At 38.5% G+C, this 25,145-nt stretch overlaps 2 protein-coding genes across 5 annotated transcripts; both read right to left on the bottom strand.

Moving 5' to 3' along the window:
- Nucleotides 1–269: 269 nt before the first annotated feature.
- Nucleotides 270–7,995, bottom strand: GABARAPL1 (GABA type A receptor associated protein like 1). Of its 4 annotated transcripts, XM_039874308.1 has the most exons (6): nucleotides 7,618–7,995; nucleotides 6,598–6,747; nucleotides 3,573–3,651; nucleotides 2,635–2,667; nucleotides 2,398–2,516; nucleotides 270–1,508 (listed from the first exon to the last, which is right to left on the bottom strand). In XM_039874308.1, the coding sequence occupies exons 2-6, from the start codon at nucleotides 6,619–6,621 to the stop codon at nucleotides 1,443–1,445; spliced, it is 321 nt and encodes a 106-aa protein (XP_039730242.1). In that variant the 5' UTR covers nucleotides 6,622–6,747; nucleotides 7,618–7,995; the 3' UTR covers nucleotides 270–1,442. The 4 variants fall into 4 exon arrangements, with proteins under 4 accessions (XP_039730242.1, XP_039730240.1, XP_039730243.1 ...); XM_039874306.1 differs by lacking the exon at nucleotides 6,598–6,747 and having other exon boundaries at nucleotides 7,618–7,990; XM_039874309.1 differs by lacking the exon at nucleotides 2,635–2,667 and having other exon boundaries at nucleotides 7,618–7,989.
- Nucleotides 7,996–15,443: 7,448 nt separating this feature from the next.
- Nucleotides 15,444–23,450, bottom strand: TMEM52B (transmembrane protein 52B). Its single transcript, XM_039874305.1, has 5 exons — nucleotides 22,833–23,450; nucleotides 20,683–20,726; nucleotides 18,938–18,976; nucleotides 18,213–18,379; nucleotides 15,444–17,286 (listed from the first exon to the last, which is right to left on the bottom strand). The coding sequence occupies exons 1-5, from the start codon at nucleotides 22,884–22,886 to the stop codon at nucleotides 17,042–17,044; spliced, it is 549 nt and encodes a 182-aa protein (XP_039730239.1). The 5' UTR covers nucleotides 22,887–23,450; the 3' UTR covers nucleotides 15,444–17,041.
- Nucleotides 23,451–25,145: the final 1,695 nt, after the last annotated feature.

The raw sequence follows: 25,145 nt of genomic DNA, 5'->3' as shown, positions 1-25,145 counted from the left end.
AAAAACAGCTTTGAAAAACATAAAGCAGTGACAAAGCATCTATCTGCAAGGGAAAGAATCACCTACACATCACCACGACACCGGCCACACCGCCCCACCTCGACACTCACCTTCGGATGGTAACTCCTGGTCAGTAAACATGTACACATCTGACCATAAAGGAGCAATCATTTCTAACAGCCACCCCGCTCAAAATTTTCTGCTCAGAGACTCCACTTGCCATCTGTTTTAATACATACCAAATAAAAATAACATTTCTGAACTCATAGTAGGTTTTTTAAGGTATGCAATTATTTTATTTCCTTAGCCTGACAGCATAAACTTCATTATACAAGAACCTGCAGCTGACAAAACTGACACACAGATTTCCCCTACAGGAAGGACCCTTTTCATTAGCAGAGATGAACTGAAATGTCATGTCCGAGTGCAATTCCTGCTCCCCACCCCCCCACCCATATAACCCCTAAAGTGAAAATAATCAGAATCAACGGAATCCCCGTGAATTACTAAAAGTCACCCCCTTGAACTTTTCTAACTAGCAGCTGCAGTAAATGAACACCCAAGGAGGGAAGCAGCTGGCCATCACTTAGCATCTCTCTGCGTGTGAGACTGAAGGGACAGCAGGGGGGGGAGGGCATCCCCTTAGCCTGTAACTGGAAATGGCTGAAGCTCATTAAAGTCCAAAGTAGGTGTGGGATAAGGGGTACCAGAGAGACAGCAGGTTAGACAGAGATGTTCAGTACTTCATCAGTTCCAGTTAACGATATCAAAGCTATCTTCATGATCATAATGTCCTTCATGCCTGGCCCCTAGTAAGAGAGCTCCATCTAAATTTCTGTTACGATGTCTATCACCACCACTGGGATGGTATTGTGATGTTTGTGTGTGAGATAATGACAGGGATAGGGGAGGAGGTATGGAGATAGGAAAGATCAGGGGCACAATGCTTTAATTACTATGTGTCTCTTCTGGTCCCCAGGAATGGTCCACTACCAGTAGTCCTAAAACATTCCCATCCCCTTTCCCTACATGTCTTGTGCAAATGTCAAAAACAGAATCTCTGCCCAAAGAGAAGGGAGAGCAGGAAGTTGATGCTGGTCCACAATCATCTCTGGCCCCAACTTGCCCATCTCCTGACTCTTCTAAGAAAAACCTCACAAAAATTAATTCACAGCAATGCTGTGAATTTACATCATCTCCATTCCTCTAGCAAAGCTGATCCAACAGATCTGTCCAGACACACGTTCTCCCTGGGCCGAGGAAGCAGCAAAAAATATCAATTGAGCAGGTGAAATTATGATGACGGTGTGTGCAGTATAGTGTTTCCAGATGTCTTCACCTTCTGTCTCCTCCATGGTGGGAGCCCCCCCTTCCCCAAGTCCCACACACACCCCTCCCCCTACCCCCGAGTCCAGGTGCTCCCATCTGCTGGCTTCTACCACTCACTTCCCATAGACACTCTCATCGCTGTAGGCCACGTACAGAAAATAGTCTTCCTCGTGGTTGTCCTAGGGGAAGAGAGTAGAGGAAAATTTACAAGACATAATCACATTCAACATCTCCAGGATTCTGAGCGTCACAGAACCTTGTCAAGTAGATACGGAAATTATCATCAGTCTCCATTAGAAGAAGGAACAAAGAATAAGCAGAGGTTGTTGAAAGTGAACTTTGAGTTCACAGGCAAAAACCTTCATGGAGAACATCATACACATAGATAGCAGAGATACGAACATGACTAGGCCATACATAGTTCTTACCTTTAAAACTCATTCTAGCAAGGAGAATAGAGATACAACAAAACGTATATACTGGAAAAATATACTAATAGGGAATATATGCTATGGAATAAAAATTAGAAGTATTAGAAGCTTATTCAACTCACTAATGGGCCACACGAAGGCAGCATCCTGTGTGAACTCCTTTAAGGAATAACACGGTTACACTGTTAGTGATACAGTGTGATAAAGTCCTTTACTACAGTTTTTTTGTATTAGATTCTGACAGTAAACCAAATAAATTCACACAAATTATTCTCTTTGGTTGAGCTTATCTGTTAAGATGAATCAATTTAAAGATTTATCCTTAATTTGAAATTTCAGTTTATTTGGAATTTTCACAGCCAGAAGCCATTTCTTGCTGTTTCAATAAAGATAATCCACTATTAAAACACTCTAGGAAAGACTGAAAGAGAATTCAAAGGGATCAAATCTGGTAGCTGCTACATCCCCAAAGGACAGTCAGTGGTATCTCATCTCCCAGAGCCTCACACCGCATGTGTAAGAGGATCCTGATAGACAACATCTCCTGCCCCACTTCCCGGGTGTGTTATCAAAATGCACTGGGACAAAGCTGGACAACAGCAGACTTGACAGTATTGTTGTGACCAAGGATCATTACCTCATACAGCTGGCCCATGGTAGCGCTAGTAGGAGGGATAGTGTTGTTGACAAAGAAGAATAAGGCGTCCTCAGGTCTCAGGTGGATCCTCTTCCGGATTAAGAAGTAGAACTGGCCAACTGGATGAAGAAAGGTTTAAAAAAAGAAGGCAAGAGGGAATAAAACAAAGGATGAGGAGAAGGGTAAGACCCAGAAAAAAATTCTGTCGCACCTGTTCCAAGTACCACCTTTACATACCATCTGAACAGAGCCCAATAGTGTCCTCTACAGCTGTAGAAATAAAAAGGAGAGCTCAAAGAAGCCTCAGAGTCTCTGACATGCCACTGAAGAGTTTATTTCTCAGAAAATAAGAATTTCTTTTCCTTTATTCCATTTCAGACCTAATGTTAGGATAGCCACTCGAAGCCAGAGGACAACTTTGAAGGAATAGCACGTATATCCAGACTGAAACATTCTCATCATTGTCTAAAACTGACTTGAAATAAACTTCCACACTCAATTCCACTCTAAGACAAACTAATGAGAAGAGATCTTCTGGACTCCTGTAATGTTTAGCACAGTCACTCATTCCAGTGTTGGGGCAATGAGTGGGGTTAAATGCCTTCTCCTTTACCGAGCACTGAAAAAGTTCTAGAAGGCTGATATTCAAAACTAATCATTCTGAAGCCAACATATCTACAAAAATCTTTCCAGTGCCTCTTAGATGCAGTGGTTATTCCATTAAAGATCAAGGTGAAGAATGAATATATCCTTTGCAATTCCAAACAGTATCTACGAAATATTACCCAAAAACATAGCTTGAGGAGATAAGGTATTGAGCCGAGAACCTCTAAAATATGGTCCTCCAAAGAAACTAGTCTGGTTTTCCTTTGGGAATAAATTGGTATCACAACAACAGAGACGAATTTTAAGTGGTTTAAATAATGAACATCTGATCTTCTCTTTCCATAGTTTGTACTTGGCTGTGTCTAAATCAAACAAGACCCTACCATGGGAAATGCATAAGGGAATTGGTGATGAGGAAGAATCATGTCACCATTTTTGAATCACTTAACCCTCTGGAGAATTCCACTCACTTTCTTAATCCCTACTTCCTCTCAGTCTCACGAGCTCATGCATACACGAAGGACTGGGAATGCTTTGGGGGAGGGAGATAATCAGGGGAAGAGCATTACCAGTGAGGTCAGAGGGCACTAGGTACTTCCTCTTGTCCAGATCAGGCACCCTGGCCTTAGGAGCCTTCTCCACGATCACCTGGGAGGAGAGGCAGAGAGTGGGAATGAAAACTATAGAATCCAACCTCGTGTTTTTCCTTCCCCATCCAATAGGTGCCCTAGCTGAAGTGAGTTTGCCTAGGCCCAATAAAACTTTTCCATTTCTTATTCTCCTTTATCCCTTACAAAATGTATGAGGAAATGGGCTTTCTTATAAGGGTATAGGTTTTATTACTGCAATAACAAGAGGATGGATAGAGCAGATGATGAAAAGTAAAAAAAAAACTTTAATTGTGAGTTCCCTCTAAGGTATACTATAGAATATATGCTTTCTGATATTTAATTAGAGCATTAAAAAGATTGAGTTGTCTCAGAATGTCCAGAACACCTATTAGTTTTATTATGTCTTACAAATTTCATTTATTAAAGATATTGATAACACAATTTAAATTTTATACTTCGTCAAAATTTTTGAGAATAACTGCACAAAATATGTTCAAGATACTATTTTATTGAGTGAAAAAAGTCAGTAATAAAACAGTTCTTACAGTATGATATTCTGTAATATGATGTCAGTACAATAACCCATTTATTAACATTGATCGTGTTAAGATCTCAAGGGATTTTCAAGGTTAACAACAAATATTTTATAATACTTCAAGTTTTAGAAAGGTCATATATTTCTGTACTGAAAAGAAAAAAAAACTATACAAAAATTAAAGACATTTTATGCATGTAAATTTTTTATTTAAATTTAAATTAAATATTATAAAATATATTTAGTACTTATAGATTTATATGTTATATAATATGTATTTAATTTAAATTATAAATTTTAAAAATCTATTGTAAAACCATGAGCTTTAGCTTTTTAGTTTAGAAAATATCGGCAGCCTAGATAGAAGATATGGGAAGTATAGAAAAGTTAAAAAAAAGCAGAAATAAACACTGGACGAGTATCCCTACTAGCTGTGTGATCTTCAACAGGTCACTTAATCTCTCTGAGCTTCAGCATTCCAATAGGTAAAAGGAAGATAACTTTCCAACACATATTTTACAATGTCATGGTACTGATACAATCAACTTGAGTAATCCATTAAATTTTAGGTAAAAAAGCTTTGTAAATTATATGGAATTATATAAACATAAGGATTGGCTTACAGGGAGGAGTTTAAAGCTTTGAAATTTAAGGGGACAGATTAAAACAGTGAAAAATTTATTTTGTGTTTACAGAGAAAAAGAATCCTATACTAGAAGTCCAGAGGAACATGATCACACTTAAAACTAAAAATAAAAACTGGAGTGGTAATATGTGAATCGAAAATTAAAAAGACAAAGTAGGAACAGCTTCAGGAAGAAACCAGTGAAGGCCCAACAATGAAGATGAAGAAGATGTGGCAGGTTAACAAAATCAAAGGAAAACAGGACACACAGAGCTGTGTCTAGCAGGAACTAAGACCTGGCAGCTCCAGCTCCGATCAATCAAGAGATGAAAACAGGAAGGGCGCAGAAAAAGAGCAATAAAGCCAATCGCAAAGAAGACATCCGCAGGGAAGGAGGGATGATTTGGAGAGGAACAGGAAGGGGAGGGGTAAACATTTAGGCCCTGATTTACCAGGAAATATTTAGGTTTTCAGGAATCCCAACTCTACTCCTCACTTACAGAGGGCCCTGGGCTAGATGCTTTGCCTGTTTGGTTCTTGGTTTCTGTGTGAAATGAAAAGCGTCCAATACTCAGCGTTGTTCAGGAATTTAGTTTCCTGCTATGTTGCAGGTTTTCAATACACTAGCTATCAAACCGATTTCAAGAACCCATGAAACCCTTCTCTTTAGGCACAAGCACACCTCTTCAGGTGTGCAGCTCTAGAGATATTGTTGGGGTTAAGCTTAAGATATGTGAGCAGTCAGGGTACGGGACTGCTATGGGATTGCTTTACCACCACTAATGGTCCAGCTGAAAGGGGCTTTAGAAATCATGTACTCTAAGTCTTTTTGTAAACAGGACACTTGAGCACAGCAAGATGAAAGGTTCTGCCAGAATCAAAATCAAATCTCAGAACTCAGAGAGCAGAGCTCTTCTTTCTGCGTCACAACTAGAAAGAAGGTCACACGCTGAGCACCTAAGGAGCAGTTGGGAGGCTTATCGCTAGTTAAAACATAACTAGAGAGACCATGAGATCCGACTGATGGTTCTAATAACTTACAAATTATACAATTTTGTAAAACATTTAACACGACATTTTGAGCAGGAAAATAGGAGGAGTGGAGATTAGCTGAAATAATCTTGTGAACACATGCAGATGATTGAAATGGGAAGGTCTCGGTTTTAAGAAAATGAATGGGAAATTAAACTAGATTATGAACAAGTACATTTCAGTTTGTAATTTACAAACAGCTACTGGAACAGTCTCATAATACTTTGTGAACTCTTCAGGGCGGCAACAGTTCAATTCTCTATTTCCAATCCCTAACAGTGTGAGGTACACAGTGAAAACCGAATTCTGTCTAGTAGAACTACCTTAGAAATTGAGAAATATTACAGCATGGAGGGGCTCAACAGCAGGGCTGCAATGGGGGGTCTAACCACAGATCAGCCATGTGAAACCTTTAGGTTACCTCATCTGTAGAATGGGCATTATAACCGTGTGTGGATTAAGTGAATGACGATAGACACAGCACTCAGAATATGCCCAGGTACGTGGTACTATCAATAAGTTACTTTTAAATGTTATTATAAGAGAGTAGAATGTCGCCAGAATTGGGAGAAATTTTTAAAGCAGTCATCCAAGGTCCAGAGACCAGGAAAGTAATTAGTGAAGGATCCTTTTTGTGTGCAATGCCCGGGAAATGGAACAGCCTTCACACTTCCTCTTCCTTATAGGAAAAGGCTGTGGGGCCATGACCGTTAGATAAGGATTGAACAGGAAGCTGGCCCAGAGAGTACCTGTGGGTCAAGAAGCACATCAGATTATCGCAATTCCTTTACCTGTAAATTATATGTAACATTCATCTTAATGACCCTGCCTGAAGATCAAGAGCACAACATTAAAGTCTCTGCCTTCCATCTCCAAAATCCAAGGGTTGTTGCTCCTTCTACCACACTTAAGTCTTCTGCCTTTCAGTACGGCTGAGCAGCCTACTTGAGAGAAAAATCAGGCAAGTGGCGGGGGAGGGGTGACAGGGTAAACGCCCGGATGCATAAATACCTTAATATTTCTTTTCTGTTCCCCCTCACTGCCTGCCTGAGTTTTAATTACATAAACCAGGGTTCAAAATAGAGAGAAAAAGGCCTCGGCCCTTCTTGACTGTGCTCAGGTACAATATGATCAGAATAGGTACCGGAGGAAGGCTGGCTGCCCCCACACCTGCCCCCACACCTGCCCCCAGAGCCAGGAATGATGAGGCAACCCGACTGTTGCGCAGATAACATGACCTTGTTTTCTAGGCCAGGTCTGTCTTGTGCCCCCGCGCCCAGCCTGTCCCGCCACCCCCCATCGCCATTCTCACAGAATAAAAGAAAGTATCCACTGGCTTCCCTCTCAAACCCAATGCTATGAGGGCCAAAGTCAACTTGATAAAGGGCGAACCAGCTAAGGTAGAAATCTATGAGAGCAAACCCCACTGCATCAGTTATTCCCAATACGATTTCCCTGCAAACCTAAAGGCAGCAAATGTATATCTCAACCTAATCATTCTCGCAAAGAAGGGTCACATTTTGAGCACATCCCAACCTAAACAGACTGTGAATACTGCTGAGTCACTCAAACGTAGGCTCCGCTCTAAGGATGCGGTCAGCTCTAAAGATGGGTACGGGCCCTGGGGATATGGATTTTAAAAGGTCCACAGTCAGAACGTCCATCTCATTGGCTCTCCTCGCTGTGAAGGGCGTTCAGGGTTAAGTAATTTTAGGGACCAGCGTTCTTCTGTGCCTTCGGGCGGCCATCACGACTCCCCCGCCCCCCGATATTCCCATTCCCCTCCCCCTTCCCGCTCCCCTTACACTCACAGGGACTCTGTCTGGATATTTCTTCCGGATCTTTTCTCCTTCCTTTTTCCGATACTCAAAGGGATGGTCCTCCTTATACTGGAACTTCATGATGAACCGCAGGGTTTCTAAGATCCCCGGACGGGGCCTGCCTCCCTCGCTGATGATTGCGTCTCTCCCGTCTTGCTTCCCTCCGCTAAATTTCACGATGGATCGGAATCCCTTCAGAAATGGCAGCTCCCGTATCAATGCAGTCTGCTAGAGCTTTCAGAAGGGATCTCGGGTGCCCTAGTCTACAGATAGGGGATTGCCAGGTAAAGAATTCCCGGTGGCTTTTCCCGAGAGCTGGGAACACAAAAACAACACGGCGGCGCGTTGGTATTGTGACGTCATCACGCTCCGCCCTTCGCCCCGCCCCCAGCGTCCTGGACCCGCGCCGGACGGGGGAGGGCAGACACACGCTCTGTTTCAACATAATCTCTTTCTTTCTAAACTTTTTCAGAATAGAGGTCATTACAAATAGGAACTGTTTTTACTTCCTATTTTATTGATAATGTGACATTAAAGATGGGTTTAAAACAAAAAATATGTTCTAAAGATGTCTTCTTCCCTCTCCCTGGCTGTTTCTTAGTAGAGCCCCAAAACAAACAGCGAGAAAATCTAGCTTGTTCCAGCTTGTTGGGATCTGGAGTCTGGGGAAAGAAGAGATGAGGGTCCTGGGGGTCTCTGGCCAGTGGAAAAATGCCCTGTGCTTGCATTTAGCTCTTTGCTCCTACATTCGCGCCCGCCCGGCACCTCGGGAGTTAGGCTGGCTTCCTCCGACCGTGATCCCTCCTTCACGTTGGCGTCATTTTGTTTGGGTCCATGCGGCAGTTTGTTCTTAGAGCAGGAACATAAACAAAACGTGACTCAGGAATTCCAAAAGGCATATTAGGTGAAGGGTATCAACTGTAATCAAGATCCAGAGACGTGATCACTCATGTTCAAATATAGAAATGATTCACTTTTCTCCTATTAACTCAGAAGTTGGGCCTGTCTTATGGAAAAGAGAATACCAAGCGATTTAAGTGATTAATTCAGACGTTCTTTTTTTCCTATGCAAAAATTCACCCGAAGGATAGTATTACTGGTTAAGTGTCCCCAAAGTGAATAAAAAGTACAACCTGAAAGGGAAGTAGACGACTCTGGGTGGTGGGCCAGGTGCCAGTGTAGCTTCCCTTTGGCCATCCCATTTTCCCACCAAGAATCAAAAGGACTAAGGCCTTTCTAATCACAACTCGTGGCAGTAATTCCAGAGACTGGGGGTGGGTAACAGAAGTTGTGAACGATAAAGAAGGGTACGGAAAGGTTGGTTTGCCCAGTGCAAGAGAGTTCTGAAAACTATATTAAACAATGACAGCCCCTGTCACCTTTCTTCTTTTATCAAGGTCTCAGTGTCTCTGCTTTAAAAAATAAACCTACAAAGCAAAAGACATTTTTATAATTGAAACAAGGAAAATGAATTACATAACCCTACTTCTTGATGTTTATTATTTTTCTCCATGGCATCATTCAATTCTTTTATGTGTGAAAATCCAAGAATTAGTTTATCACATTACATGTTTATAATTTTTAGTCCTTATTTTCAAATTGAAATTTTCAGCTCATTTTAGCTTTGACCCAAATATAACTAAACCTCTCAACTTACAGCCAGTTGAGAAAAGTAATTGTAATGGAGGTTAATATTTTAAGACTATTGTTTTCTGATCAAATCTGAAAACAATCATAACTAGTTAAAATACTGATTTTAACTTTTATTTTAAAAATAAGCTAAGCAGGGTAGCAATTTATATATGAAAAATAATTTGGAGATGAAACTTCCATTAATATTTCTGCCTCAAGGCTTTTCTAAATGCTAATACTTTATCTTAGAGTAAATACCCAGTCTGTCAACTTCTAGAGTTTGCTCTCCACCTGTATTCTCAGCATAACATTTAAAATATTACGCAAAAGATAATTTTATAAATTAACATATTCAATCAGATAAAAATACTTCAAAATTCTTTTTTAACCAAAGACAAAATACTATATTTAAAATCTCACATTTCAGGAACTCTAATTCATTAGTGATGGAAATGGAAAAAGGTACAGCCACTTTGTAAGACAGTTTATTGGTTTCTTAGGAGACTAAACATACTCTACAATACAATTCAGTATTTACCCAAGGAACTTGAAAATTTCTGTCTACATAAAAACCCACACACCGATGCTTATAGTAACTTTATTTATAATTGCCCAAACTTAGAAGCAACCAAGATGTCCTTCAGTAGGTAAATAGACCTTGGCTCCCACTCCTCAATATGAGAGGAATGTTAAATAATTTGTGGACATGTTTAAAACCACCACTATTACTCAAACCCATTCTTAATTAATCTTTACTTTTGTCTTTATCATTTTTAAGAGGGAATAAGAGAGGCGGGAGGATTGCTCACTGATGCCAGAATAAGTATAATAAAACTATTTATCATTGTGTCATCTCTCTTTTTAATATCATTCAGTGGTCAGAGATTCTCTGTAGTCTTTGGGGAAAACTCAAATTCCTTAGTGGAGAAATAGAATACGTATGATCTGGTTGCTGTTTATCTCTCTAGCCTAATATACAGCTATTTCTTATTTTGTACTCTATGGTCCAGACATATTAAGTTACTTAAATTACTTCTTTCCCTATATTGCCCTTGTTTCTGGCCATTGGATATTCCCAAGGGCTCTTCCTGTAAAAAACAATTTATCTTATTTTTTTTTTCTTTCTCTATCTAATTCGTATAAATCATTCAGGGCTTAGTTCAGGCATCACCTTCTCCCAGAATCCTTTTTAATCTCATTTGCCTGGATAATTCTGCATCCTTTCAATGTATTCTCAAAGCACCGTGTGCTTATCTTTGTCATAGCACATTTACTGATGCATTGTCACTAGATAACACTGTGTCTATTTTCATTGTTTTCTTTTGGGGGGGAGGGGGTAATACATGGTTTTGTAAGTAACTACTCCTCTCACACTGATAACACATAGTTCTAGTGGCATCCACCAATCAGAGACCCTGACTACCTTGACCACTTAGGCCAGGTAACTTACAAAAGACTAATCAGAATCTTTCCTTAAAACTTCTCACTTTTGAACTAAGAGAAGTAAGCCCCTTTTTTGATGAGAGAGTTTGGATGATACATGATCAGAGGCTTACAATAGCCATTGTTTTTAATTTCATGAAGTCCAAACTTGCTGTCCAAATGCACCAGTCCAACATAGGAGAGATAAAGAAGATAACAGAGGGGTAGCTCCATAGCGTAGTGGTTAGCACATCTGCTTTACACATAGAAGGTCCTGGGTTCACACCCCAGGTGGAGCCACGGACCATCCCTGGGTGTGCCAGGGCCCGGGTGCCTATGGGAGGAGATGCCTCACGTTCAGAGATCCAGTTCTTAAGGGGAAATGACAACATCTATAGGTCAGGGGTGGAAGGAGTGGGGAATTAAAGAGGGGGAAAATAATATTAAAAAGAAGGTAATAGACACGATATATAGATAAGGATAGAGAGAGATCTAAAGATAGAGTTAGAATGCTAATGGCATTTAAGTCCCTATTTTCAGATACTTTCTCCCAGTAGACTCTGTGCTATTTGGTGACCTCTTACTTATATTTATATCTTCAGTGCTTTGGATACAAAATAAAAACTCAAAAAATGCACAATATGTCATAGTCAAGAAAGCAAAGGGTAGACTTCTGATTTAAGATGATGGATTAAAAAATATACATTTTTCTTTATTGTCTGCTGTAACTCCACTAAAATAACTGTGTCATAAGTTGAATTGTGTCCCCTAAAGAAATATCGGAGTCATAACCCCAGTATCTTTGGATGTGACTTTGGAAACAGGGTCTTTGCAGATAATCAAATTAAGATGAGGCCTTTAGGGTAGTCTTTGATCCAATATAACTGTTATCCTTTTAAAAAGGGGAAAATTTGAACATAGAAACAGACATGCATAAAAGAAAAAGGATTTAAAATACAAGCTTTATGTACAGTATGTATATATGCATTAACTCCCATAATTCACACACAGTAACATAATGTATATATACTCATTTTATCATTTTACAACCTAAGAATTTGAAGCAGAGAACAATTGACTACACCATGACAAGGAGTAAGGGAAAGATCCAAAAAGCCTAATTTCAGACTCTTAGTCATTATTAGTCTTTTTTCCTGCTACCCATTATACTCATCTAATCAAAATTATGATATAACTATATTTAGAAGATAGAGGGGCATAAGAAATGTTCCGATGTGTCATGGTAGCAAAAGTATAAATTATTGTAATGAAAAGGGGCTAAATTTTGTCTCTTCTATAAGGGCAAGTCAATAGATGACTTGAAGATTGAAGATTAAAATCAAGAATAGCAATGTATGCATAGTATTTGGAGAAATGTAGATTTTATAAAATCAGCTAAAAAGTAGAGGGTGTGTATATATGTATATGTATGGTTGGAAGATGCTATTTTTCTTTATGAGCCTTGTAGAGCTCTTTGACTTTTTTATCTGCATGAATGTTTACATTGATTAAAAGAAATAAAAATTAAATTTAAAAATAAGAGCAAAAGGGTTTATTTTTTTATTTTTTTTATTTTGATGTTTGAAGTCTGAGGCAGTTGAATGTTAAACCAGTTCAGACACTCAACTTCTTGCAAGTTATACCACATCTCTACAGTTCAGCCTCCAAAGCTGATAAAAAGGGAAACCATGGTTTGGAGAATTAGATGATGTACCGTAGGCATTCGAATGAATATGATTGCTTATCAGTCATTTGACTTTTGATAAACTTTTACACCCTTTGAATTGGCTTTCTATTGACCTACTTTGATATGTACTGAGTTTGGATTTACAAACTTTTTGAGACAGAGAGAGGGTAGTACTCAACTTTACCACCTATAGTAATAAGTATTAACTAATATAGGAGAGAGCAGGTTCCAAGTCTAGTGCAAGATGGGAGTACTAGAGAGACCCTGTGCAGGCAAGTAGGATTATATAAACTGGAACTCAAGAAAGGTCTAGTACTTGGAATAGTGACATCATTTGTCAAATAAGGACAGCAATAACTAAAGGCAACAAAAACAATTAAAGGATGAATACAGGGAAGCTGAAATAAAGAGGTGTTAAATTTAGCCTGCCTTATTTCATAACTACTTTGCCTATAACTCAGCTTTTTTGAAAGAAACTGAAGAAATATTTGCTGGTTGGATGGTTCAGTAGCCATAATGGTCTCCCTGTCTTCTACATCTTACTTCTCTTATTCATCTTCTAGTAACAGCCAAAGCATCTACAGCTTATTTGATATCTTTCCTGCTTCGAAAATTTACAATGGCTTTCATAGAATGCAGGATAAAGATCAAACTGCTTAAGCTCCCATATAAAGCCATCCATAAGAAGATGCCAACTTATTTTTCCAGATTTATTCTTATTATATCACTCTTAGAATTTTTAACATTCTTCATAATGCACATTCACATTATTTCCATCTTTGCTCATAGACAATAAAAGCTGCTATATGGTATATTTAACTTTTAAAATTCTATCATCTGTCAGGTTTCAACTCAAACACGATGGCTTTCCAACAACCTTTCCGAAACCCAAATTATGAGGAATTCTGAGGTAGGAAACAGTTAATTCTGGCTTAACAAAGGTGAAGGTGCCAACAGAAGGACACTGGCCACCATTACTCAGAGACAGCATGTAAAATATTTTCTACCCTCAGTTGAACCCTCAGTGTGCCTTGGAGAATCCATAAATCACTGAAATTGTTTTCCCAGTCAGTCTGCTCAAGGGCAGACTTCCCATCAAGGCCTCTTTATTGCTTTCCAGCCAATCTGCTTACCCAAGGAAAAGAAAACAAAATTCACCGTTCTCAGACTTTGCAATTTTTCTCTCCTGTCTCTCATATTGGTTACATAAATCTCGTTTTTTTAATTTCTTTTTTATATACCCACGTACAAGTATACTCTTAATGCGTTAATCAGACCCTCTAATAAAGGTCTTATAGACCACATCCATAAGGCCAAGTCAAGCCTCCAAACCACAGACGAAAGCAGTCATCACAGCCCTATCACAATCTTCTCTCAGACCTATCTTCCATCAGAGAAGAGAGCCTGCATTGTCCCATGTAAACTAATATCTACTGGTCTTTCAGGTCTCTCAGAGATTAGGACCTTTGTACTGTTAGAGTTATTTCCTACTACGCAGATATCGACACTTTCTTTCGCATATTGTTATCACACTGGACACAGCCCAGATTGTTTACAGGAGTCTGTTTTGGCAGTAAAAAGTGATGGGGAAGGTGGTTTTTTGCTTAGTATAATCATCGCCAGGATACCTAAAGTAAGCTGTCGAGGATGGTAGTGCAGCTTCTCTGCCAGGCTGCAGGTGTATATACATTTGTGTTATTTAGGCTGAGAAAGAAGTAATAGAAAATCACTACTGCTTAAAATTAGAGAAAAGACCTAAAGAAAAATGGTGTAGAAATATGATTTCCTAACCTTTTTTGTTATTTTTCAATTTGAGCACAGCTTAGAGTTCTGTTGAAAAGAAGAAATAATTATCATCCATTTCATCACCACCCCTATGTTTATTTTCAGACTCTCATTGCTTTCAACTAAGGTTTTTATAATATGCTCCTAGGTAGAATTAAGATCAACCTTCTTCACATTTCAGCTAAGATGTCAGACTTGCATCAGAGTATCCCTCTAAAATATTGATCACATTGTGGAATTATCCTGCTAAAAACAGATTAAGTGTGTTTAAGTTCAGTGTCTGAATTACTTAGTACAGGCTTAACAATGTGACACCTTTTTTCTTCAGCTGTATACTCCCCTTCATTTTGCAATATACAATTCATATAAATCTAATGTATATTAAAGAGAAGAAGCTGGTAGAAAGTGAACAATTAAAGAATATGCAAGAAGGAAAAGAAGGGAGATAGGGAGTTGATTATCTTATTTATACCCAGAAGAAGCAGGTTTCATCTTAACTTGGTTATTATTTCTCCATCGAATGCCTTTTCCCCATTTTAGAAATCACTGTCTGGAATTTCCCCCTAAATCTGGTCTTTCCCCACCCTAATGAACTGCTATACCTTCCATGCATTGGCTCAGGTCAATGATCTAGTAGTCATTTTATCCTTTTTTCCTTTACTACATTTCCCTACCCAATCCATTAGCAAATCCTGATGATCCTTTCCCCAATATGTCTTTCAAATCCTTACACTTATCTCTATTTTCATCTCAAATATTACTACATTAGTCCCAGCCATAAGCATCTCTTATCTACTCTTCTTCAGTAGCCCTTATCTGGTCTTCACGCTTTCATACTTGGCCTACTCCTTTCCATTCTCCTGTAGCATTAACTCATTGTCTTAATTTCAAATTGCATCAAGTGACTTACTGTTTAAAATCTTGCAATGGTTTCTCAACACCTAGACTCTTTACCCGCAAGGCCCCTTCTCTCTCTCAGACTCTATTTCTGCAGCTCTCTCCTTAGCTTACTACAATCATCTTCTCCAGTCTTTTTTCAGTTCCTCGAATTTACCAGGCCTTTCCTTATCTTTGAAAATGATCTTCCCTCACCCTGCCTTTCCCAGAGGTTCTTTGCGCTCTCAATGTTTTCTATCATTTTTCTTTTGCCTTTTCTTATGCTCTGTGAGGACCGAGAGTCAGAGACCCTGTGTGTCTTGCATAATTTTATAGCCCCAGGCACCTCTGCACTATTCTTGGCACATAATTTCCTAAATAATACCTGCCCAACAAAGAAACTGTTGAATCAATGTGATACAAAGCACAATTAGAAGTTTTATTCTTGAAAAGAAGGAAGGACATCTATTTCATTGAGACCAGAGGAAGGAGTAAAGGGGAGATCCACAGAGGTTTGCAGCTTTGGGCAAAGAAGTTACCTAAAGGTTTGATTTTCTCTCTAAACTAGGAGGAAAAGTCCCTTGCTTAGAGTTAAGGGTTTGAAGAGAGACATTGAAATTTAAATAACTACTGAAAGAAATGGGAAAGTTACTGAAGGAAATCTGGAAGAAATGGTAAATTATTCAGGTGTGTTGGAGACTGTGACCTTGTAACGACCTCAGTAGAGTTGAGAGATTTTCTGCAGCTCTGCTCAGCAGTGTAGGCTTTGGGGAGATAGCAGCTTCATTGGACCAATGTTTAGAATTTAAAGGATAGAAGTTAGGAAAGTTGAAAGGGGTTAAAAGTTTTTTAAAACAGTGGTGAAGGTGATTGAGCTGAGTAACGGATGTCTTAGATTAAGTATAGAAAGAAATGAAGCCAAACAGGTGCTAATAGCTAGTAGCAAAATGGGAGGTGACAGGAAAGAACTCCATGGTGACTGAGGAGAGGAGCAAACTGTGCTTTAAAGGTTTCAGAGACTTATGTACAGTCACTAGTGAGTAGTTTTTCCTCAAATATTATTCACTTCCTCAATTTTCCAATAGTAGTACATTTTGGAGATCATGTGTTAGGTGGACAACTTAGCCCTACATAGCAGGAGGGTGCCTTCAGAAGGATCTCATCCAGGCTTAGTTCAGTTAGTGCTGCAGGAACTGGAGAGGTGTGTAGATAGGCTCGAACAGGAGAATGCATTTTCCATCATGGCTCCACAAGGTGGCAGTGAAGGCCACCACTAGAGTCTAGTGTTTGTCACTATAGACGTTACTTTCAAGTGGTCAAAGCAGGAAGGAGGAAGGAAGCAAAGTGATACTATACTTTCAAAGTTAGAAGAGGAACTGAAAAATGAATAGAACTGTAACTGCACTCTATGCAATGTCTCATACCGCTGGTTGGTAGGACCAAAGTGAATGAAAGACCTTGATATCTGGCACTTCAATTATATACTGTATTCTCCGGTCCCATACCTGCAACCCCACCCCTGAATTCTGGATGTCCAGTTAGATATTACATGATATCCAAGATTATCATTGTCACTCAGTATCAAAGTGGGTGTTCTCTCAAGAGGAAGGATGAATTTGGTGCATTAATGTTTATGGCTGTTTTTCTTCTCAAGTGTATTACCTATTAGCTGACAGAGAAGAGCAACTTGCAGTATCGTATGGGTGAAGGAACTCAAGAGCTGAAGGAATTCAAGAAATCTTTGTGATGTTTTCCTGGTTCTGTAGCAATCAGCATTGCTAGAGGTTAGTTGCAAATTTTGGCTATTGGGTAAAGAATGAGAGTTCTCGATTAGAGCATTCCATATCAGAAAATATGTGTGGTTGGAAATGAAGAATTGGAACCCATCTTTTCCACTGAATGATGTTTTCATGTCATCCTAAATCTTCTGAAAGTTGGAAAAAAATGTTCCATATGTCTGTCTTTACAAACTTTGGGGGAAGCCCCACCCCACTTATAAAACCAGAGTTCCTATCAGTTTGAAGAGTGTTCTGCTTGAGGAGACTCCTTCTCCATTGGAGGCAGCCGCTTTTCTTCTGGCACAGGGGATAGATCGGGTGTTTTCTGCTCACACCTTGCCACAGTGAAGCGACTCATGTGAAGTGCTTCCTCATACCCTGGGAGGGTGTCCAAGGAGGAAGGCAGCTGGCCTAGGGAGCTGTGGGAATGAGCCACTGCCAGGATTCTCCGAGCAGCAGGACCAAACACTGACTGCAGGGCTGGTGAGAGCAGAAGGAACAAAGCTAGAGTAAATGTGACATCCTCAGAAATCAGACTTACAACATACTTAATTTCCTTTTACTTTTAACAAGTGTCCAAACTCATTGTCAACGCTCCGCCACAAACGTTATGAAAATCTTGTGAAGCTTGTTTAGAAACCAACTTCGCTTTCAGCTAGAAGATCCTGTCTTCTCTTTATTGTCAAATACTCTAAATTGGGTTCCCGTATCTCACTACCTTGCCCTTTCCACTTTACAGATTCAGAACTCTTATACCAACCCACTGATACTGCAGACTCTTTAGGAGTATTTATTTCTGCCTTATTTATCTTTTTCTCAAAAATGATAGAACAGGGAGGCAGGAAAGGTGAACAACAACATGCTGTAATCTTTTCTTTGCAAAATAAATGTCACAGTGTTTTGCTACCTGCTGTTCTGCCTGGTATTTACTCTCCAATTTTAGGAAAAGGTATAATATAAAGAAGAGAACAGAAGAAAATAAAGTGTCTTGGGGCTAATATTTAGCACATTAAGACTTGGAGAATAAAAGAACTGAAAGTACAAATGAAACATTTCTCTAACTATATTAAAGTTAGAAAATGTAGGTTTTGAAAAGGAGACATGTTCAGAGCTTAAAATAATTTATCAAAATAACTGTGAACTGAGTAATTTTTCCTACAGGGCATTTCCGACATTGTCTCCAACATTTCACTTCTTTCTTCACTCTATTATCAGTCAGACCGATATTTGAGAAAATAGCATCCAAGAGAGGCCAGGTCACCATTCCATCAGCTTTTTGGAAATAAAATCACCCTGAGTTCTAGAATCTATAATATTATTCAATCAATGTTTTTATACTGTTATACCATCCTAATCGTTCATTTAAACCTGGGTTCACCTCCCATGTGTAATGTCAGTGAACTCACAAGTGATCGTGCTCTGGAGAGTGTTATCATGATCAAAAGCAATGACTGTCACTTCATAGGGTGGCTGGCCATCGTCTTCGCCATTTCGCCGGCGACTCAGGCAGCAGCGGAAGCACACAGAAGTCAGACCACACAGAAGAAGCAATGCGCCAATTACCACCAGCAACCTGCAAGGAGCCCACGGGACAGTGAGAGCTCTGTGATCTGCCTTTTTTCTCTTATTTTGGCATAATCAGCCTTCAATGTCTCCACTTTGATTCTTGTGTGAATACTTTATAGAATAATTAAAAGATTTTAATCCCAAGGCTTTCACTTCACATATATATGTCCTTATTTTGTCAGCAAGACTAAGTCAGTTCATTAGAATAGAAAGAGATTTAATGTAGTTTGGAGGGGCTACTTTTCACTTTATTGAAGTAATCTTCTCTATGTAGATAATCTCTAGAGCTGACCCCGAGAATGTACACAATAATCTGTTGATGTTGGCCGAGGAGATGATATTGAAATAGGCAATCCTGGCATATTATCACATAAGGTAGTAATGAGGCAAATAAACTTTACTCCATGAGATGCTAGGTGAGTAGGCTAGCTGTCTCATACATTTTTTTCTCCTGTTGTCAAATATTTAAAAAATAACAAAACAAAGCAAAACAAACAAAAAACAAACCCTGAGAAAAAGAAAGCCTCTTTTAAATGCCTTTCTGGGTGTCATAGCTGAAACTTACCATATATACCAGAGATGTACCCAGTCTGTGGTCAGGCAACTATGAAGAAAGAATAAATTATTTTTGCAATAAAAATATAGTCAATACCTGTTATGATTCCAGAATCAGAATAATGAGTTACAATAAGATGGCATCTTGTTATAATAAAAGCATCACAGGTTATTTTCACTTCAATGTAGCCAGCTGAATCTATTGTGAAATGGGATGCCTTAATTAGTGTTTTATACTGTAGAGGACATTGTGTAAATCATTTTGTAAATCATTATAAGACAGACTAAAGTAGTGATCATGAAACAGTGTTAATAAAAATGTAACCATGACCATTGTAAGTGGTTATGATGACAATTACCAAGAAAGAACTTCCAATGCAAGTTTACAAAGAGAGAGTTTGAAAATGGATGTGAAAGTTAAGGTTTGTATATATTTAAATATAAAAAAATTTCAGTTATAAGTATGAAACAATTCAATGAAGTTTGTAATTTAGGTATGTTGTTGCAAGTTGTTGCGAAATGGGCCACCATAAAACCCTAAAAATTTCTACCATAAAAAGGACCCTAAATTTTCACATCCAGAATCAAAACCGATCTACTGAGGCCAAAAGAAAAGGGGAAAAATATAGATATCAACTTCAACATGATGAAAGCTAATTAAATATTTCCAATTAACTAAGGCTATTACAAATTTTCTCTATAGGGATAAGAAAATATGGATTTCATGGGAGAAGGAGTATGTGATAAACTTAGGAATGAGGAGGAGAAGCAAAGGAGAATATCTTTGAAGATGAGCAAATTTAATAAAACTTTCTGATATATTGATCTATTGAAATCTATTGAAATCCACTTCCATATCCCTTTCTCATTTGCACAGTGTGGAATATACAGTTTGCTTTTTCACTGAACAATATCTCCCTGAATTGTCTCACATTCCCTATTTGTTCAAAGCCCCTTCTAGTTCTACACCATTACGATTTTCTGATCCTGTTAATAATGCCCCTTCTAATGGTGGTAGGTGTCTAAAACCTCAGAAAGCATGTGACAAGTAACCAAGGTCATCACCATTTCCCCTGGGTGTAATGTACTTGGCTATTGGGAAACCCTTCTCATGGCTAAATATGTGTTTTCCTTCAGCCTGAGCAAGTCTTTCAAACTGTCTCTGCTTTTTTTTTTTAATAGTTTACCTCCAATTACAATTAATCTCTTCTCTTTTTATCTTTATATCCTCTGTGTCTACATAAGACTTAATTATCACAGGTTTAGATTAAGGTACAACTACCTCAAGGTGATAGATAAATTTTATTACAATGAAGTTTCCATTAAATATTAACATACCCTAAAAAATAGAAAATGCTTTTCAGATATGAAGTGATGATGCACCTTTGGAAATCACCCACATATGTCTGCCTGTGACTAAGATGTTGAATCCAGTATGTCATGATGATTCACTGAGAGGCATGAGTAAGTCTACTGCAAATCTCTAAGATTGCATAAATCTAGATTAAGCCTGCTGCTTTGACAGGGAGATTGGCTTTGGAAAAAATGCTGTCAGCAGTGTTATTATGAGTGCTTAGGATTACACAAATACATGTCTTTATTTTTGGATAACCCGTCTGTCAGATAAGTGGATTGATGCCCATTTAAGTAGAAATAAGGGAAGTCACAGATATCTGATGACATTTTGACCCTGTTTTGTATATTGATGTTTTGTCTGTCTCTCCTTCCTCCCCATTTGGACTCTCAGATACTTACTGTTCAGGACTGACACAGTTCTCCTCACATCTTGCCCAACGAAGCTGTAGGAAGAGAAACAGTCTTAGACAGGGAAATCTTGCATCTGCTTTGCTCAACAGCTTATCAGTCTTCCCTCATGACAGTACTTTGTTAGATCAGTTGGTGAGAGCAAGGTAAATATGAGGACAAGTTCACAGCGTCAGCCATGTTTAGGACCGCTTGTTTTCATCTTTCACATGTCTATTCATTACTGAATTTGAAGTGAGAGAACCTGGAAGAGCACTATCTGGCTTCTTTCTTTCTCCTTCCTTCTTTTCTCTTTCCACCTCCTCCTCTTCCTCCTCCTCTTTTTTTTTTTTTTTTTTTTTTGGCAGTCGGTGAGTGAGCATGACTGCTTTTGTGAATGAGAGTCGGCATTTATATCAATTTGTTTGTCGTAGAAATTTTCTAATCTGTCCGTCAGGATACTGTTACTGTCTTCCTAATTATTTTCCAGTGAAAACTGAATTTTACCCCACCGCTCTTTTTTGTTGTTATTGTTGGTGAGATGAAAGCCTTCATTTTTTAATTTGGTTGACACATCTCACTGCTATTTTTCATTCCCTCAGCACATAAATAACTTAGCATACAAGGAAAGAAGGATTGGGGAAGTTATATATTGAATAGCTACGATATGGAAGTCAGACTGCTAAAAATTTTTAGTATTTCGTAACATTTCATCACAATAACCATGTAGGTGGGTATGTTTAACTTTATTTTAAATGGTTAAGGGGTTAAGGCATAGGGGTTTAAGTAACATGACCAACTTCACACACCTATTGATTTGGCCATAATTCAAATCATACTCAATTATATATATTGAATTAAAAGAACAAAGGAAAACTCTGCTCTAATAACTTCTTGACATTCCTATTAAGTCCCTTCAACTCTCAGTAAAGAAACCTTCCATTCTTTCTTTTACCTTATATTTCAGTTAACTCTCTCCTTCAAAAACTTGTCTAGGTAAACTTTTGTTCTAGAAACTGTTTCTCTCTCACAATAACTTAAAAGACTTGATATTTCAGGAAATCAACAACAAAGACCACAAATATCTTCTAAAAAGGGACAGAGATTTACCCTTATTGGAATTTTATGGAGAGGGAACACACACATACTTCTGATAAATCATAAAAGGATGTTTTTAAAAAGATTAACAGCTGTCCTCTATGGGTAAGATTTGAGAAACTCCTAGTTTTTGTTTTAATTCTAGTTGGTCACTAAAGATGACAAAATGTGTGTACCCTTAACCCAGTCTTGGTACTTTGTTTCATTTTCTTGACTAAAAGCTAGAATGCCTAAAGCACTCAGCAGATAAAATGCCTCTTTCAGGCCTGTTGCAAAAGTGAAGAGGAGAAAAAAAAGGAGAGGGACAGTCAAGGAAGAGAAAGGGGAGCAAAAAAGAAATACAAGAAAACAAATGGATTTCAGACATTAATTTAACTGGAATATAGGAAGTGAAAAAGACAGCCCACTTCCTGCTAGGAACTGTACAGGAACTTGATACTAGTCAGTTTCTTCACTTGTTCTCCTTAATAGATTTCATAGCTGTGTAAACTCTCCCTTGACAATTGTCCAGAATCCCCCCAGTCCATTGAACCCTTCCCCACCAAATGAGTTTCTCAGGAACTTCTAATTTTGAGTGGGAAGAAATAAAAGATCCAAAGTTATTTTTAAAGAGTTTTCTTTCTTTTAACTTATTTCTGATCTGAAAGCACTTATAAACTTCAAAAATAGTGTAAGGATTGATGTGGGAAACTCTGTTTAGGGGAATTACAGAGCTAGTTTTGATTATTTACTTGAGAATTTGAAGGATGGGTGATAGGAGGCTAAAAGAGAGAAATATACGAAAGTGGCACTTCTAAATTGCCATAGCTATCCTGCTTGTATCTATGGTTGCCTTCATTTCTGTCCCCCTTTTCACTGATGTTGTCATTCGTCACACCAGCGCTATGTAACCCCATAAGACTGAGGAAACATTCTAGGTATTCATTTCCCACTACCCCTTGGGTCTACATATGTCTTTTCCCCTCATTCATTCCCCCCCCCACCCCCGCCCAGATTCTTTGGAAAGTTGACTTATCTGAGAAGCAAACAAACAAAAACTTTATTCCTGAATCTTCACAACTCACCTGGATAAAATACACCAGGGCAGAGGCCATCACTGCAGGAGTTCGCACTCCCATTGGGCTGAACTCCTCCTGCTTCTCCAAGATCACACACTGGATGTCCTTACCTCCTTTCCACGCTCCGTGCCATGTCCAATTTCCTGACCTAGAGGCCTTAAGGAGAGAAGTTTTCTCAGCAGTAAATCAGTTTTTCCTTTTCTCTCTTTCTTTCTTCTTACTCCCCTGGGCTTTTATTTTCTGTAGTCTCTCCCTACTCTTTCACCCTGGCTTCTTTCTCTACTTCTATTTCTGGTTTTAGGGTCTCGACATTTGCTCCCCTTTATCTTCTTTTCTTCTCTTTTACTATTAATCCTTTCTATACGTCTTAAAATTTCTCCCACTGCCCCCCAAAGAAGGTATTCAAGGAGGATACATCAGTCCTCTGAATTAGGTGTTTTTCTAGGCAATAATGAGAAACTTGACTTTGAGGAGGATCAAAGGCAAATTGCTGGTGACCCAAAAGTACTCTTCTCCATCGGAAAATGAGTAATACTCTTGGTCCTTCACCACAGCACTCCAGGGTGACTGTTGAAGGTTAAAAGTCACTCTGCTAAATTCCATTCACTCCCCCTCCATCTGATTAGCCCTTTGAAACCCTCCCCTTCACCACGTTGATAATCAACTCTCCTGGTTCTGGGTCATTTATTTCTAATCATTGGAGTAGGACTGAGAGATTGCTAAATGAACTGGAAATCCATCCCATCCAGGTTTGGAGGTTAGAATTTCTGGGTCCTGTCCATGAAATCCCCCTCCATCCTGACTTAAATTTCTACTGAAACAAATGTCAGACAGACATTCTTTTTCTAAACTGGGTTCCAAGTTCTCTCCTCTCTCTCCTCTTTCCACCCCCCCACCATTTTCTCTTTCTCTCCAATAAAATCTAAGGTAAGAGTATAAATAAACACGAATGGAAAGGACATAGAATATTTGTAAAGAAGCACATCTACAAGAACAAATGAATGCTGTATAAATGATTTATACTTAAGTTGATAATCTTTTACTTAATAGAAATTATTTAAAATATTTAAATATAAAGTATTTTATAAGAAAATTAGACAGTTTATAGAGATATATCTTTCTTATAAGAATTGAATAAAACCACCTTTCAGATTTTTTTCTAACTCTGAAAGTTTAATTTTATTGAATGATTGTTGAGAGGAACTGTTGGGTGGGGTGGATTCTAAGAGCCCTCATGCAGCATGACAATGTGATATGAGAATGAAGCATATAAACTTAATTTTTTTTCTTAGCTAAGGAAATCAAATAGAGAAAAGCCAATGGTGATGACTTGAAACCAGTCAGTTTCAAAACAAAATGAGGACTACTTTATTTTTTTTAAATGTAAGGAAGATAGCATTAGAATGAATAGTATTTTACAAATTTCAGCAGAAAGCTTGGCAGGTTGGGAGATATTTTACAGGACAAGGAGAGCAGAACTCTAGTTTGAGCCCTCCACTGAGTTATTACATACTTTCTTCAGTCCTTGATTTTGCTATTCATAAAATAAGAGTGGAACGTCCACTTGACCTGCCCTAGATGTTGTTTCATAGAGGAAATACAATCAGAGACATGAAGGCATTTGTTCAGAATATTTCTATTCAGAGTGCCAGGTACATGAGTAGCATAGGTAACCTTTCTCTTCTCTTATTCTTGTCAGAGAGACAGAGGAGCATCATGGCTAAGAATCCAGCTAGGTTTTCTGGGATGAAATACTTGCTTTGTCACTTACTAGATGTGTTATGTTGGACAAGTTATTACATTTCTCTTTTAGTTCAGTTTCATTCCCTATAAAATGGGATAATAAAAACAATGTTTCTTCATATACTTATAGAGATGAAGTAAGTGTGTGGAATGTGTAAAATTGTCCTGATATAATAAACATTTGATGTGTTAAGATAATCTTGATTTCTACTCAGTTTCACCAATGACCTTCACCTTCATGGATAACTAACATCCTCCATGCTTCTCATATGTATTGTGACCATGACCATGTTCTACCTTTCCTGCTATTCCAAATCTTGAATTGTTCCCCTTGCTAGCCAGGCCATCTCTTCTTTCAATCACGCTGGACTTCACCTGCTTGAACAGGTTTGCCAATTAACATGACTGTTTTTTCCTCCCTGTGCACTTTCCTGCCATGTGATTGCCATCAACTTTTTGCTCCCCCAGCTTCTTAACAGATTCAAACAAAATAAAATTCTGTTAATGACCTCCTTGCTACTTTTCTTGCTTAGAATCACTACTGCCACTTTTTTCCCCTTCTCATTGGCTTATTCC

The sequence above is a fragment of the Pteropus medius genome, unplaced genomic scaffold, assembly GCF_902729225.1.
Source record: "Pteropus medius unplaced genomic scaffold, Ma_sr-lr_union100, whole genome shotgun sequence".
NCBI classification, from domain to species: Eukaryota; Metazoa; Chordata; class Mammalia; order Chiroptera; family Pteropodidae; genus Pteropus; species Pteropus medius.
The sequence above is the reverse complement of the archived record's forward strand: the minus strand, read 5'-3'. Positions and strand labels throughout refer to the sequence as shown.